Source organism: Solanum stenotomum, chromosome 1 (genome assembly GCF_019186545.1).
Source record: "Solanum stenotomum isolate F172 chromosome 1, ASM1918654v1, whole genome shotgun sequence".
Taxonomy (NCBI): domain Eukaryota; kingdom Viridiplantae; phylum Streptophyta; class Magnoliopsida; order Solanales; family Solanaceae; genus Solanum; species Solanum stenotomum.
Window position 1 is genome coordinate 94,120,615 of NC_064282.1, and position 14,379 is coordinate 94,134,993.

General features: G+C 30.7%; 2 protein-coding genes, 1 non-coding gene and 1 pseudogene across 3 annotated transcripts; 2 read left to right on the plus strand and 2 right to left on the minus strand.

Annotated features, from left to right (window-relative positions):
- Positions 1-752: 752 nt before the first annotated feature.
- On the plus strand, positions 753-2,615 carry LOC125859373 (uncharacterized). The gene is made up of 2 exons (XM_049539114.1): positions 753-1,194; positions 2,380-2,615. The coding sequence occupies exons 1-2, from the start codon at positions 753-755 to the stop codon at positions 2,613-2,615; spliced, it is 678 nt and encodes a 225-aa protein (XP_049395071.1).
- A 1,809-nt stretch (positions 2,616-4,424) lies between these two features.
- On the plus strand, positions 4,425-5,502 carry LOC125870366 (protein CHLORORESPIRATORY REDUCTION 42, chloroplastic). The gene is made up of 2 exons (XM_049550784.1): positions 4,425-4,702; positions 5,302-5,502. The coding sequence occupies exons 1-2, from the start codon at positions 4,458-4,460 to the stop codon at positions 5,402-5,404; spliced, it is 348 nt and encodes a 115-aa protein (XP_049406741.1). The 5' UTR covers positions 4,425-4,457; the 3' UTR covers positions 5,405-5,502.
- Positions 5,503-6,014: 512 nt separating this feature from the next.
- Positions 6,015-6,087, minus strand: TRNAK-UUU (transfer RNA lysine (anticodon UUU)). Its single transcript has one exon. It is a non-coding gene; the product is annotated as a tRNA-Lys (tRNA).
- A 2,690-nt stretch (positions 6,088-8,777) lies between these two features.
- LOC125870375 (uncharacterized) lies at positions 8,778-13,429 on the minus strand (annotated as a pseudogene).
- Between the last annotated feature and the right edge of the window lie 950 nt (positions 13,430-14,379).

A 14,379-nucleotide genomic window follows, 5' to 3' on the forward strand; every position in this document is an offset into this window, starting at 1 on the left:
TGTTTGCTACGAATTAGATTTAAATGGAACTGTAGCTATAACATTTATTTAAATAAACATTGAGGCAAGACAACTTCTTGAAAAGACTTTTTATATATTTAAACATTAAGGATTACATATACTCAAAATTAAAACTTTCTATAAGTTAAGAATATATTTATAAAAATTATTTTGGAACTTTTTTGACTTTCTAAATAATACCAGTATGTAGTATAAAACATATAATTCATGTAGTATAATAATAATGAAAAAAAAAGTATAGAATAAATTTCTTATCTAATTTTACAAAAATTGCCCCCCCACAAATAAATATATACTAACAAATAGACATCTAAAATCACTTACAAAAATTCAAAAACAACTCAAATTTAAATTCATTATCAAATATAACTCTAATTTTTAAATATTATTTTTCACTTTAAAAATAAAAATAATATTTTTCAAATTCACAATTTTCAAGGCCAAACAAACTTTAATTTTTTATTTTTTTTTCAAAAATTTTTTACTCCATTTTTCCAATTTCCTCTTCAATTACCACCTCTCTCTCTCTTAGAGAGATTTTCATGTTTCCTCTTTAATTTTGTTTATTTCTCTAGAAATTCATAATTCATAATCCCTTTTTTTTCTTAATTTATTTGTTCCTTTCTTGAATTCTTCTTCTTTAAATTCCCCCTTTTCACAATTTCTTGTTCTTTTTCAAAAATGAATTAGCCTGTACAAATTAATTTTGACCCTGTTTTTTTCCGGTCAAAATGAAATCGCCGGCGATGACAGGGCAAACAGGGTCATCGACGGTGCACCGTCGACAACCGTTGTTACGAACAGAAACTACGACGCCGACAACGACGATGAATCACTGCGAAACTTTTCGTAAACGGAAAGGCGAAGTGGCCGGAAGAACGGCGGCGGAATGCGCGACGGTGTGCTGTTGTCTTCCGTGTGCGATGATGCATTTTCTCATACTGGCGGTGTATAAAGTTCCGACGGGATTGTGCCGGAAAATGTTGAGGAAAAATAAACAGAAAAGGCTTTTGAATAATAGCAATAATAAGAAGAATGAATCCAAATGCTGCCAAGTTACCGCTGCCGGCGACGGGAAAGAGTCGGAAAATGTCAATACCGTCGGCGGCAACGGCGGCGGAAAGCCAGCGTCGGCGGAATCGGAAACGGAGATGTGGGGTCGGTTTTATGAAGGTGGATTTTGGAGAAACTCATCACAGAAAAAAGAAGAATAAAAGGGTAAGAAAAAAATATTATTTTTCAAAAAAGATAAAAAATTTTTAATGGAATTTACAAATTAATTATATGAATTTTTTGGACTAAATAAATGAAAAAGAAAGAGGGCATTGATTATTTTTTTGAAATCATTATTTGCCTTTTTTGGGTTAGAGAAAGGGGTATTTCAATGATTTGATTTGTAAATATAATTGCAAAAAGAAGTAGCAAAAAGTTTTATTTTTCTATTTTTTGCTATATATTGTTGTAATATCTTTGTGAAAATGATAAATGCAAAAATGTGGATTGGAAATTTTTAATGGAGTAGTCAATAGTTCTTTGATTAATAATGTTGTTAGGATTAGCTGAGTGTAAATTTCGACTTAACGTATTAACTTGAATCGAAAAAGTATTATTAATTTATCGAGATTGAGTTATCAATCAATTGGTTGGAATTTGGAAATCTGTTTTGTGTTTATGTTATTTTGTCTTATTAGTTTGGTTAATGATTTTTTTCAATCTTTTTTTTTATCAGCTTTCAAGTTTTATTGGTTAAATTGATAATTGAATCATTAACAATTGCTAATCGATTAAAGCCAACTAGAATGAATGCAGCAAGTTTCGAATTTGAAATTCTCATGTGGGAGATCACCTGCTTCAGTTATAACCCTCGTTATGATATTCTTTATTCTTGTCAAACATTTATACATCTTTAGAAAATATAGAAAATTTTTAGTAATCTTATTTATGAACAATGTAAAATTATGTATTTCATCTCAACGTACTTAAAATTGAAGCGTAATGCAACAGAAAAAAAAAAAAAAAAAGCAACGTATTAACTCATGGAAGTTTTTAGTTAGTAAACACTTGTTGAACATAAAAATTGATACACAAAATTTTAGTAGGAACGTTTTCTTTCTTAAAGTAAAATTTTATATGACACGAACTTCAATTATTTGAACTAGTGAATTCAAAGGTCACTTTTATCCAATCATGGAGAATTTTCGGTGGAAATAATCTCTTATAATCACTTACTAATCAAACACAAGAAATTAACATTTTCAGATTACTTGTGTAAAAATGAAAATCTCTTGTAAAAAGAACATAAAACTAAAAATCAAATTTGTAAAGGATTACAAAATCAAATCTCCCGAATTTTCCTAGGNATGTTGAGGAAAAATAAACAGAAAAGGCTTTTGAATAATAGCAATAATAAGAAGAATGAATCCAAATGCTGCCAAGTTACCGCTGCCGGCGACGGGAAAGAGTCGGAAAATGTCAATGCCGTCGGCGGCAACGGCGGCGGAAAGCCAGCGTCGGCGGAATCGGAAACGGAGATGTGGGGTCGGTTTTATGAAGGTGGATTTTGGAGAAACTCATCACAGAAAAAAGAAGAATAAAAGGGTAAGAAAAAAATATTATTTTTAAAAAAAGATAAATTTTTTTTAATGGAGTTTACAAATTAATTATATGAATTTTTTGGACTAAATAAATGAAAAAGAAAGAGGGTATTGATTATTTTTTTGAAATCATTTTTTGCCTTTTTTGGGTTAGAGAAAGGGGTATTTCAATGATATGATTTGTAAATATAATTGCAAAAAGAAATAGCAAAAAGTTTTATTTTTCTATTTTTTGCTATATATTGTTGTAATATCTTTGTGAAAATGATAAATGCAAAAATGTGGATTGGAAATTTTTAATGGAGTAGTTTAGGGGTGTTCATGGTTTGGATAAAAATCGATCCAAACCGAAAAATTAAACCAAATTGATTTAATTTGGGTTTTGGTTTGGTTTGGTTTTAGATTGTTAAGCACCGATAGTCATTGGTTTGGTTATGGTTTTGTTAAAAAAAAAATCAAAGAAATAACCGAACCGAACCAACAAGTTATATACATAAATTTTATTATTATACATACATAATATATTATATTCATAAACAATTTTAAAGATTTTATATATGTTTTATCAAAATTGATTTATAATTTACTTGTGAAAGAAAAAATGTCCAAGGTGAGAACATTTTTCTTATTGGTTTCATGTATATGAGTGTTTATGGAAATTCATTGTGGGACTGAAAATGTCATTGTCTCTTCCTTCTATGCCAAAATAGTGAATTTTGAAGTTTTATTCAGTAAATTCAATGATCCAAAGTTCTGTAATGCCAGTCATTTTAACTATTTTTTCGTTTGAATGGATTGTTGTCACTTTTTTCACGTTTTGAATGAATTGTTTCTTTTATTTTTATGTATGGTTAATAACCGAACCAAACCAAACCAAAACCGAAAACAACCAAACCGAAAATATATATTATATTTGGTTTGGTTTGGTTTTGATAATTTTAAAACCGATTAAGTTGGTTTGGTTTTGATTTTGATCAATAACCGATCCAAACCAATCTGTGAACACCCCTAGAATAGTTCTTTGAATAATAATGTTGTTAGGATTAGCTGAGTGTAAATTTCGACTTAACTTATTAACTTGAATCGAAAAAGTATTATTAATTTATCGAGATTGAGTTATCAATCAATTGGTCGAATTTGAAATTCTCATGTGGGAGATCACCTGCTTTAGTTATAACCCTCGTTATGACATTCTTTATTCTTGTCAAACATTTATATATCTTTAGAAAATATAGAAATTTTTTTAGTAATCTTATTTATGAACAATGTAAAATTATGTATTTCATCTCAACGTACTTAAAATTGAAGCGTAACGCAACAGATGACAAAGGCTGAAAAAAAAAGCAACGTATTAACACATGAAGTTTTTAGTTAGTAAACACTTGTTGAACATAAAAATTGATACACAAAATTTTAGTAGGAACGTTTTCTTTCTTAAAGTAAAATTTTATATGACACGAACTTCAATTATTTGAACTAGTGAATTCAAAGGTCACTTTTATCCAATCATGGAGAATTTTCGGTGGAAATAATCTCTTATAATCACTTACTAATCAAACACAAGAAATTAACATTTTCAGATCACTTGTGTAAAAATGAAAATCTCTTGTAAAAAGAACATAACACTAAAAATCAAATTTGTAAAGGATTATAAAATCAAATCTCCCGAATTTTCCTAGGTCTTTTTTCTAACCATTTTTTCTTTTCACACGCACGGGCCCCACATACTCTAAGTAGTACCCCATGCATAAAACACTTGTACTCTACCTAGAACCACAAAAACATAATCTTGAAGTTTAGAACTTAGAACCATACACCCTTTTTGTTCATTTTACTTCCACAATGGCACTAGTTTCTTTCACCTCAATTCCCAAATGCCAAAGTTCATCAAGATTTAGCTATGGTTCAACACAATTACCCCTCAATTTAATCACCAAATGTGAGTTAAACACAAATGGAGGCTCACAAAAACTTGAAATTGGGTCACCAATTATAGTAATTGAGTCTCCTAAGTTGCTCAAAACTGCAGCCTCTGTGCCTTGTCTTAGACCCAATGTCGGCTTGGTCAAACCTGGCGACGTTGGCAGGTGCACGCTCAATTTTATTCTCTTTCTATTTTTTGCGGATTTATCTTATATACAGTGATAATTTATGAGTTTTTACATGTATATAGAATATTATTATCATGCTTTATGTGTTATACTATTAGATCATCTTTAATTGCCTTTACGATGATTGTGCGAAATATGTTAAGTTTTTGGTGTATAAAAAAGTCGTTTCTTACTATATACTATGATAAAGTAATGAACCTTGTTCAATATCATAAAAGGAAATTAAGGACCTTTGGACCCATTGACATGGGACAACAACACTCCTTGGTTCTTTGCACGTCTAAGATTGGACATTTGAAGCATGAATAATATTATACAGTAGATCAATTATCGAAAATATTAAATTAGGTGAACCTGACTCTGATACCATGATAAAGAAATGAACCTAGAGGGCTAACTCAATCCAAAAACCAACTCTTGATGCTAATTGAAAATTATTTTTTCATTTAGACTAAACACATTTTGTTCGATATAAACTATTGTATTTAGCTCAAATTATATGAGTGGAAAAAAAATTAAACTAAACTTTATACATGTAAGTTTATACTAAATAAAATTGAATTAATGTAATGCAGGATAGTGTCAAGGAAGCCTATGGACGTGTGGGCAGTTCGTCTCAGCATTGGCACTTATCTTATTGACAGAAAATACTTTAAGCCCTTAGAGCTAGAGGAGTGATCGAGTCGAGAGACTGAGTCAAAATTTAAAATAATTTGTGGGTTTGGAATTTGTTATTTAACTCATAATTCATCTTAGTTATTCGGTTCATAATTAAATGTTCTTAAACGTTTAATGAATTTTCTGATATAAATACAAAGTCTAGCAAAAGTTACGATATTCGTCTGAACCCTTATTTAGTACACTAGTTATATGTGTTAAAATTTACGAAATAAATATAAATACATAGATTTCAATTAAATTAAATCAAATAAATTGTGATATAATTTCGAAACTTAAAACTTATAATAGTTAAATCCTAGATTTGTCTATACTATTTGAGTGATTTATTGAAAGTTGTATAATTTGACATTAGCATAAGTGCATAGTTAGCTAAACACATTATTCTTGAAATTGTACCTCAAATTCATAGCGACTTATATGTAAATTCAATACTTAATGCTAAAGGGGATTAATTCATCGAAAATAACAATGTTTGCTTAAGTTAATATTTTAATTTTATAAATAAATACTATATGTTGACCTCACTTTGTTTGTTTTTGTGTAAAATGTTGAGTTGGTTTTGCAAAAAAAAAAAAATTACTTACAGAAAAAAAAAATTTAATTAAATCGCCGTTTGTGGGATCGAGAACCCATGACCACGTGGTTAAAAGCCACGCGCTCTACCACTGAGCTAAGACGGCAATTGTGACAATTGTTTGCTGTAATGTAATATAAGCAATCAAAAATTTGAAGAACAACACTGGTAAATTGGAACTCTAAGGTTTCGTTTAGTACGTGGGATAAAGAAAATAATTTTGAGATAAAATTGAGATTACTTTATTTCATATTTAACTAATTCCGAGATTGTTTTATCCTTTCATTTGTATTAAAATGATGAGATTACTATATCTAATATATAATAAGCCACAATGCAAAGATTTTTATAGTATTTAGTTACATTGTAACTATCTTGTTAGCTTTCAACCAAAAGGAGTACTTTTAAATAATAAATATGTCATTGTATGAACTATTTATTACTCATTCCTTTTGAATTTGTTAATCTTATTTTGATCTGACACATTGTTTACGAAAGTAAATTAGATTTTGAGAAAAAACATTAAGTGATATTTGAAGTTGTCCCAAATATTCAAAAAGACACCTTAACTTTGTGTGCGTCCTATTACCCCACAAAACATTCAAAATCACAATAAATACACATTTTTTACACAATATTTCCACTTTGGACAAAAATATCCTTCGAGTGTGCAATTTCTTAAAAACAAAAAGTTAGACCCATTATTGATGTATTGAAGGATGCTTTGGTAATTTCCTATGATGAATTCGTTTTATTTGTTTCTTTTAAATTTATTTTACTATACTAAATAATTGTATAAAATATTATGAATCACGATAATTAATTACTTAAATGTTTAAAAGATATAAAAATATATAAAATATCTGATTGACTCTTCAAATTTTACCGGTGATACATAAATTGGGACAAATGAAATAATATATATTTTTTGAAAATTTCTTAGAAAGTACTATAAATTACAGTAATTAACAGCTAGAAATATTTCAAAGACAAAAAAAATTGATTGAATCTCAAATTTTTTTTAGTACTACATAAATTGAGAAAGAAGAAATTACATCTATTATTTGAAAATGGCATAAAAGTATTACAAATCATACAATAAGAATTAACAATTTAAAATTTTAAAAGACTTTAATCCTTTATACTTATTCTATTTCCACTTTGGACAAAAATATCCTCCCAATATGCATAATTTTTTAAACAAAAAGTGGGACCCATTATTGATGTATTCAAGGATGCTTTGGTAATTTTCCTATGATGAATTCGTTTTGTTTGTTGTTTAATTTTTTTTAAATAATTGTATAAAATATTATAAATCACAATAATTATTTACTTAAATATTCAAAAGATATAAAAATATATAAAAGATTTGATTAACTCTTCAAATTTTATCGGTGACACATAAATTAGACAAATGAAATAATATATATTATTTGAAAAATTACTTAGAAAGTACAATAATTTACAGTAATTAACAATAGAATATTTTAAAGACAAAAAAAATTGATTGAATCTCGAAATTTTATTAGTACCACATAAATTGAGAAAGAAGGAATAACCTTTATTATTTCAAAATTGCGTAAAAGATATTACAAATCATACAACAATAATTAGCAATTTAGAATGTTAAAAGACATAATTTTTTTTTTACCATAGTTAACAATAATTAAAAATTTAAACTATTTTAAATTAATATTAAAGTTTGATTAACTCTTTAATTTTGTCTTTGTCACATAAATTGAAACAAAAAATGATACATATTAGGCCCGTGCTAGCACGGGCTCCGATGTCTAGTATAATATAGAAGGTGGGATAAAATAATCTCATGAAATATCCTTACTTATCCTATCTCGCGTATCAGACGACCCCAAAAGTTAATAGTACTTTAAATTGGTTTTGGTTGATAAAAGTTCAACTAAACTCTTTGTCTTTGCAGGGGTAATAGGAGGGATTGGTACAAATTAGATAATGCATTGTAACAAATAATACATATTTTAAAAATTGAGTCGAGTCGAATCGGTTCTCTTTTAATTGAGTCTGTATTTATATGATTAAAGAAAACTAACTAAGGTTAAAATATAGAGTGAAATATAAACAATGATATTTTCGGCCAATTATGACTTTGGTGCGAAGCATGGTAAGCCTGCCCCGGGGGAGCATACATAGAGTGGAAGAGCCAGGAGAGGCCGAGTCAAGGCAGGTTAGTGTTAAGAAGTGAAACCTAAGAGATATATTTGAAATTATCCATTAATAGTTTGATGATTTCAAAAATCTCGAATGTTATATAAAAGGTATATATAGACATAGTTTTATTCGTATCAAACATTTTGAAACACCCCGAAATAAGAATGTCAAACAAATTGGAATGAAGCTTTGTCTAATGCAATTACTATAAAAGTTGTACGTTGATAGAAATGTATTCGTATCAAACATTTTGAAACACTCCAAAATAAGAATGTCATATAAAGGGCATACGTGCTCGAGATTGATTAGATGGAAAGTGTGTATATAGATTCTAACTCGCAAAGTTGACATATACATTACTTTAACAACAACATTACCTAAAGCACACAAATTGGATCAACATGTATACAAAAACAAACATATTGGGTAGCCATATTATTTATATATGAACCTCAAGCAATATATTTACAACAAAATGGATAAGAAATTAACAAGATACTTGCTTTTATGATACATAAATTTACTTTATTTTTTCATCTTTTGCTTGATAGTCTACCAGGAGCAATCAAAACTATATATTATGAAGCTTTTCTTACACAAAAATTACTTCACTTGAATCATGTTTTTCTAGTTTCCTTTCACTGCTTGAGTTGTGATTCCGAATCCGAAGGGGAACAAAGGATCATAGTGTGGATCGCCAACGTTCATTGGGAGTTGATCAACTCTCTTGAACCAAGTACGCGCGAGTTTACCAGTGAACCCATAGTCACCAAACAGAACATCAGCAACACCTTGTCCTTCAGTTCCTGGAAGCCAAGCAGCCACAATTGCATCCATTTTCTCAACGTATGGCTCGATCACAACAGGACGTCCAGAGATGATGACTACAACACATTTCACTGCCCCGCAAACGTTTTGTATAATGCTAGGACCTGGATCAGGTATTGTGAGGTTTGAGCTATCACCATACACTTCAGCATATGTATTTTCACCAACAACTACGACAGCATAGTCGAATTTGCTCGATTGCACAAAGTTAGTGTCTGGCTCCTCGTTGAATACTACTTGTGTTGCAGGATCAACTGTTTTCTTGATAGCATCTAAGACAGTTGTTCCTGTAAGATTTCGAGATGCATCAGTTTGAGTTCACTATTGATGCAGATGTATTGCTAAAACTGGTCTCACTCGTAGGGGTCGGGACCCTCACAAAGGAGGAGGGAGTCGACTGAACATCTCAGCCATTCCCCGTTTCATATCCCCAATTCTTGTTCACCCTACGATTGTGTCAGGTGAGCAACAACCAACCGCTTCATCACAGTACTTACTTATGGACTAGTAGGAGCAGAGAGCAGACAGTAGACATGGTGCATCTTATCCAATGTAAAATGGATAGGCTTATGTATCTAGTATGAGACACGTTATACTACGATTTTGAATCAGAAGAGAAATTTCAAGAAATGATAGATCTACTCGTTCAATCAATAACCGAGCATAATCTAGTGTATCATAAGGGATTTTCCTTTTCTAGAATACTGGACACCCGTATGAAGCTAGTACGTCAAGACAAATGAAGGATTCGTGTAGTACTCTAGTCGAAACGACAGAATAAGAACAGAACATACCGACTGTAAGGTTACTGTGAGGAACACCCTGCCATGTTATTGTCCAGCCTCCACACTGGTAACCCAAATTATCTGCATGAGTTCCAGCTACAAGTATCTTTGCCGCCTTTTTCGGAAGGGGAACTAATGGTTGCTCAGCTGTCTTGCCATTCTTCAAAAGCACAAGTGATTTCCTTACTGCTTCCCTTGCAATTTCTCTATGTTCCTGTACAAATATGTTCAACCATAATAATTCTAACACGAAAACAGAGATATCCTAACGAATCGAAACATAAGCATATATTGTACCGGGCTGCCCAAATGTTTTGCTAAGCTAAGATCACCCAATGGATCCTCAAAGAGTCCCATGACAAACTTAACCCTTAGTATACGCTTCACAGCATCATCGATTCTGCTCATGGGAACGACGTTTTTTTTCACTAGCATTGTCAGATTGCCAATAAAATCTGTGTAGTTATTCGGTACCATAACCTGTGTGTAGACAAAACAGACATACATGAACGACGAAAATTCATTTTCATATATTCACTACTGAGAAATTCAGCATATACTAACCATGTCAATTCCTGCATTAATACTTGCTTCAACTGAATACGTGTAATTTGCGTTGGCTGGGTTAGTAATCCGGTTAATACCTTCCCAATCTGAAATGACAAAGCCCTGAAATGTACATGCCAAAAGACGTGGTTATATGGTTCGATACATCCATCATGGACGTTAACCAAAAGATAACTTTAGACTGTCCGTGCATATAACTTTAGCTAATCGTTCTTACCCTGAAGTTCAACCTCTTCTTTAGGAAACCAGTGAGTAGATGTGTGTTAGCATGCATCCTTTCACCGTTCAAGCTCGAGTAAGATGCCATAACTGTTGCAACACCCTTTATGACTGAATCGTAATATGCAGGCATGTGGATGCTAAATAATCCTTTTGAATCGACTATTGTGTTGTTTTCATCGAGTCCATTCACTGTACCACCATCTGCCACAAAGTGCTTAGCACAGCCTGCTACCTTTGTCCTTTACAAATAGAATAGTTCAGAATACAAACGTTGTCAGCGTTGGTTGCTTTGACAGAATTTCTTAGCAATAATACAGATATATCAAAAGAACAGGACATATAATAGATCATTCGATGAAAATGAAAGAACAACGATACATACTTTCCGTTAACATAAGGTGTTCCCTTGCTCATGTTAGCTGGCAAATCGCCTTGTAAACCAGGAATGATCTCTGTCATGCTTCGTACAATGTTAATATCTTCGCTGAAACTTTCATAACAACGACCCCACCTCGGGTTTCTACATACCTACCATAAGACAAATTATTAGTATATCAAACATCTTTATGTGCTAGAATTAGTGTCAATCATATCAACTTACTGCAATGCATGGAGAGAAAGCATATGGTATTCCAGTAGCTCTGACTTCAAGTGCTGTTGCAGCCCCGATTCGCTTCATAAGTTCAGGATCCCTATCAACGAAAACACAAGGATTTCAGGATTGAACCAAAACATCATAGTTCTTAGAAGCCAATTATCATAAAGAAACAATCAAATGTAATCCCTCTTCGCGATTACAAGAGATACACCAGAGCATTCAGGCATCGATAGCATAGACTACGAGAAAAACAGTATGGCATGTACTTCATTATAGTCTAATTCGAACAAAGATATCTGGGGGAACACACATTAATACTACGCATCAAAGGAAGGCGTTCTGCATTTCAAAGAGCGATTTATCGAAACTTGCCTGGTGACACCAAGTCCAACATTGTGAGGAAAGATTGTTGCTTTATAGACATTATTATGGCCATGAACTGCATCAATGCCATAAATCATGGGAATACCGAGGCGAGTCGAGAGAGATCCCTTTTGAAAATCATTTACCATATTCACCCAATCCTCAGCTGTGGCATTAGGTTTTGGTACACTCCCTCCACCACTCAATAGACTCCCTGCAGGAAAAAATAAATATAGTTGAAGATAAAAGGGGTCTTTACTACACAAGTAGCGGATCGGATTCACTGTTTACTTATTCGAGCTGATATACATAAATTATACAATGTTGTCAAATATGAACTTCCAAATACAAGAAAATGCTGAGAGTTGAAGCTTTTTATAGAACAAATGTGCCTTTTCAAACCATGTTGCTTGGACTCTCCAAATATGTTGTCACACACCCATATCATATCCGCCAAAACGTACTATTTCTGGAGGATCTGAGATGCACCCGTCAACATTTTTGAAGAGCGACATAGTTTTCAAACACCAAATGAGCAAAAACTTCAAGAATGGCCAATTCAAAATTCTTTAAAAATACACTGTTTTAGAGGACCTAACACGCAGCCGTCTACAATTTTTTTGAAAAACATAGTTTTCAAACACCAAATGGAATTTTTTTTTCAAGAATAACCAATTTATCAATCCTCTGAAAATGCACTATTTTAGAGGATCCGAATCCACATTTTTGAAGAGTTGACATAGTTTTCAAACACCAAATGAACAAAAATTTCAAGAATGACCAATTCATCAATCCTTTAAAAATGCACTATTTTAAAGGATCCGAATCCACATTTTTGAAGAGTCTGAACAACATAATTTTCAAACACCAAATGGAGATATTTTTCAAGAATAGCCAATTCATCAATCCCCTATAAATGCAATATTTTAGAGGATTCGAATCCACATTTTTGAAGAGTCTGAACAACATAGTTTTCAAAAACCAAATATTCCAAAATTTCAAGAATGGCCAATCCATCAATCCTCTAAAAATCCACTATACACCTATCGACATTTTCGAAGAGTCCAACCAACATAGATATTCAAACACCAAAATAGACAAAAATTTCAAGAGTAACCAATTCATCAATCCACTTAAACTCCACTATACACCTATCAACATTTTCAAAGACTCCGACCAACATAGATTTTCAAACACCAAATAGACAAAAAATTCAAGAATGGTCAATTTATCAATCCTCTATCGACATTTTTGAAGAGTCCGACCAACATAGATTTTCAAATACCAAATGTGCAAAAATTTCAAGAATAACCAATTCATCAATCCACTAAAATTCCACTATACACCTGTCAACATTTCCAAAGAGTCCAACCAACATAAATATTCAAACACCAAAATATACAAAAATTTCAAAAATAACCAATTCATAACTCAAAAAAGTAAAAACAAAAAAAAATTTAAAAAAATTTAAAAACATACCAATAAAATATTTACTCATAACCTCAGCAGATGCAACTTTCCTCTCAATTTGAGTCATTTGACCAATTTTCTCTTCAAGTGTCATTCTTTTCAACAAATCTTTAATTCTAACACCCAATTTTTGTTTTGGATCTTTATATTTCATATTTTCTGCCTCTATAACCATAGCCAAGACACAAAATAACATAAATCCCATAATTGGTATTTTTGCAAATTTCCCCATTTTGTTACAACCTCAATAATAATCTTCTAGGACAATATGTTATGAACAAACAAATAACAAAAGTTAGATAACAAGTAGGAAAGAAAACATAAAACAGATGAATTTTTTCCTTTTAATTTTTTAATTTTTAATTTTTGAATAAAATTTGATAGGAAAAAAAAATTAAAAAAAATATATAGAGCTCTTGGTGATGGTTCATATATATGGTATGAGTTATATGTACTTATACATTATATATACACACAAAAGAGAATTTTAAGGTATGGTTAAGAGGATTTTTTGCTAGGGAGTGATTATGTATGAATAATTTGTAACAAACTTTGTTTTGGATCATGAATGTGTGACACATTTTTATGTGTTAGTTAATATTTTTCTAAAAAATTGGAAATATTAAAAAAAAAAAAAAAGAGTTTGTGTTAGTTGACTTTTTCTTATAAAATTGAAACTATAAAGATGAAATTCCGGTATGGATATTACTTGGGGTAAATTAGTAATCTAATTCGTCCATTTTGATTTTCTTTTAAAAAATAAGATACAATAAATTTTGCCAAAAATGCCAAAGGGTAAACAAATTGTGGGAGAAATTAAAGTCAAACCGAAAAAAACCCGACAAATCAAGTGAAACAGAAAAAAAATGATTTGTGGTTTGGTTTGATTGATTTGGCGTTGAAAAAACAACCTACCATTCTTGATTTGATATGGTATTAAAAGAAAAAAAGTCAAATCGAACTCAAAGAAAATCGACATAATATATATAATTTTTTTTTATAGATAAAAAGTATTAATTATAATCTACTTTGTTAATATATTTTTAATTAGATAATAGTTTTCAATGTTTAGATATATTATTTCAAATTGGGGATTGTAAACTTTAGTAAATATTTTATTTTGTGTTCAGAACGAAATACAATTATACTATTATAGTTTTTCAGATTCGAAGTTAACAATCTACTTTGAATCATGAATGTGTGACACATTTTTATGTGTTAGTTAATATTTTCCTATAAATTTGGAAATATTCAAAAAAAACAAAAGAGTTTGTGTTAATTAACTTTTTCTTATAAAATTGAAACCATAAAGATAAATTTGCGGTATGGATATTACTTTGGGGTAAAATAGTAATCTAATTCATTCATTTTGATTTATTTT

What these genes read in the sequence shown, in the direction of transcription:
- LOC125870366 (XM_049550784.1), top strand. Translation starts at nt 4,458, where the DNA reads ATGGCACTAGTTTCTTTCACCTCAATTCCCAAATGCCAAAGTTCATCA. An exon ending in AAACCTGGCGACGTTGGCAG is followed by an intron (nt 4,703 to 5,301) that starts GTGCACGCTCAA and finishes AATGTAATGCAG; the next exon opens with GATAGTGTCAAGGAAGCCTA.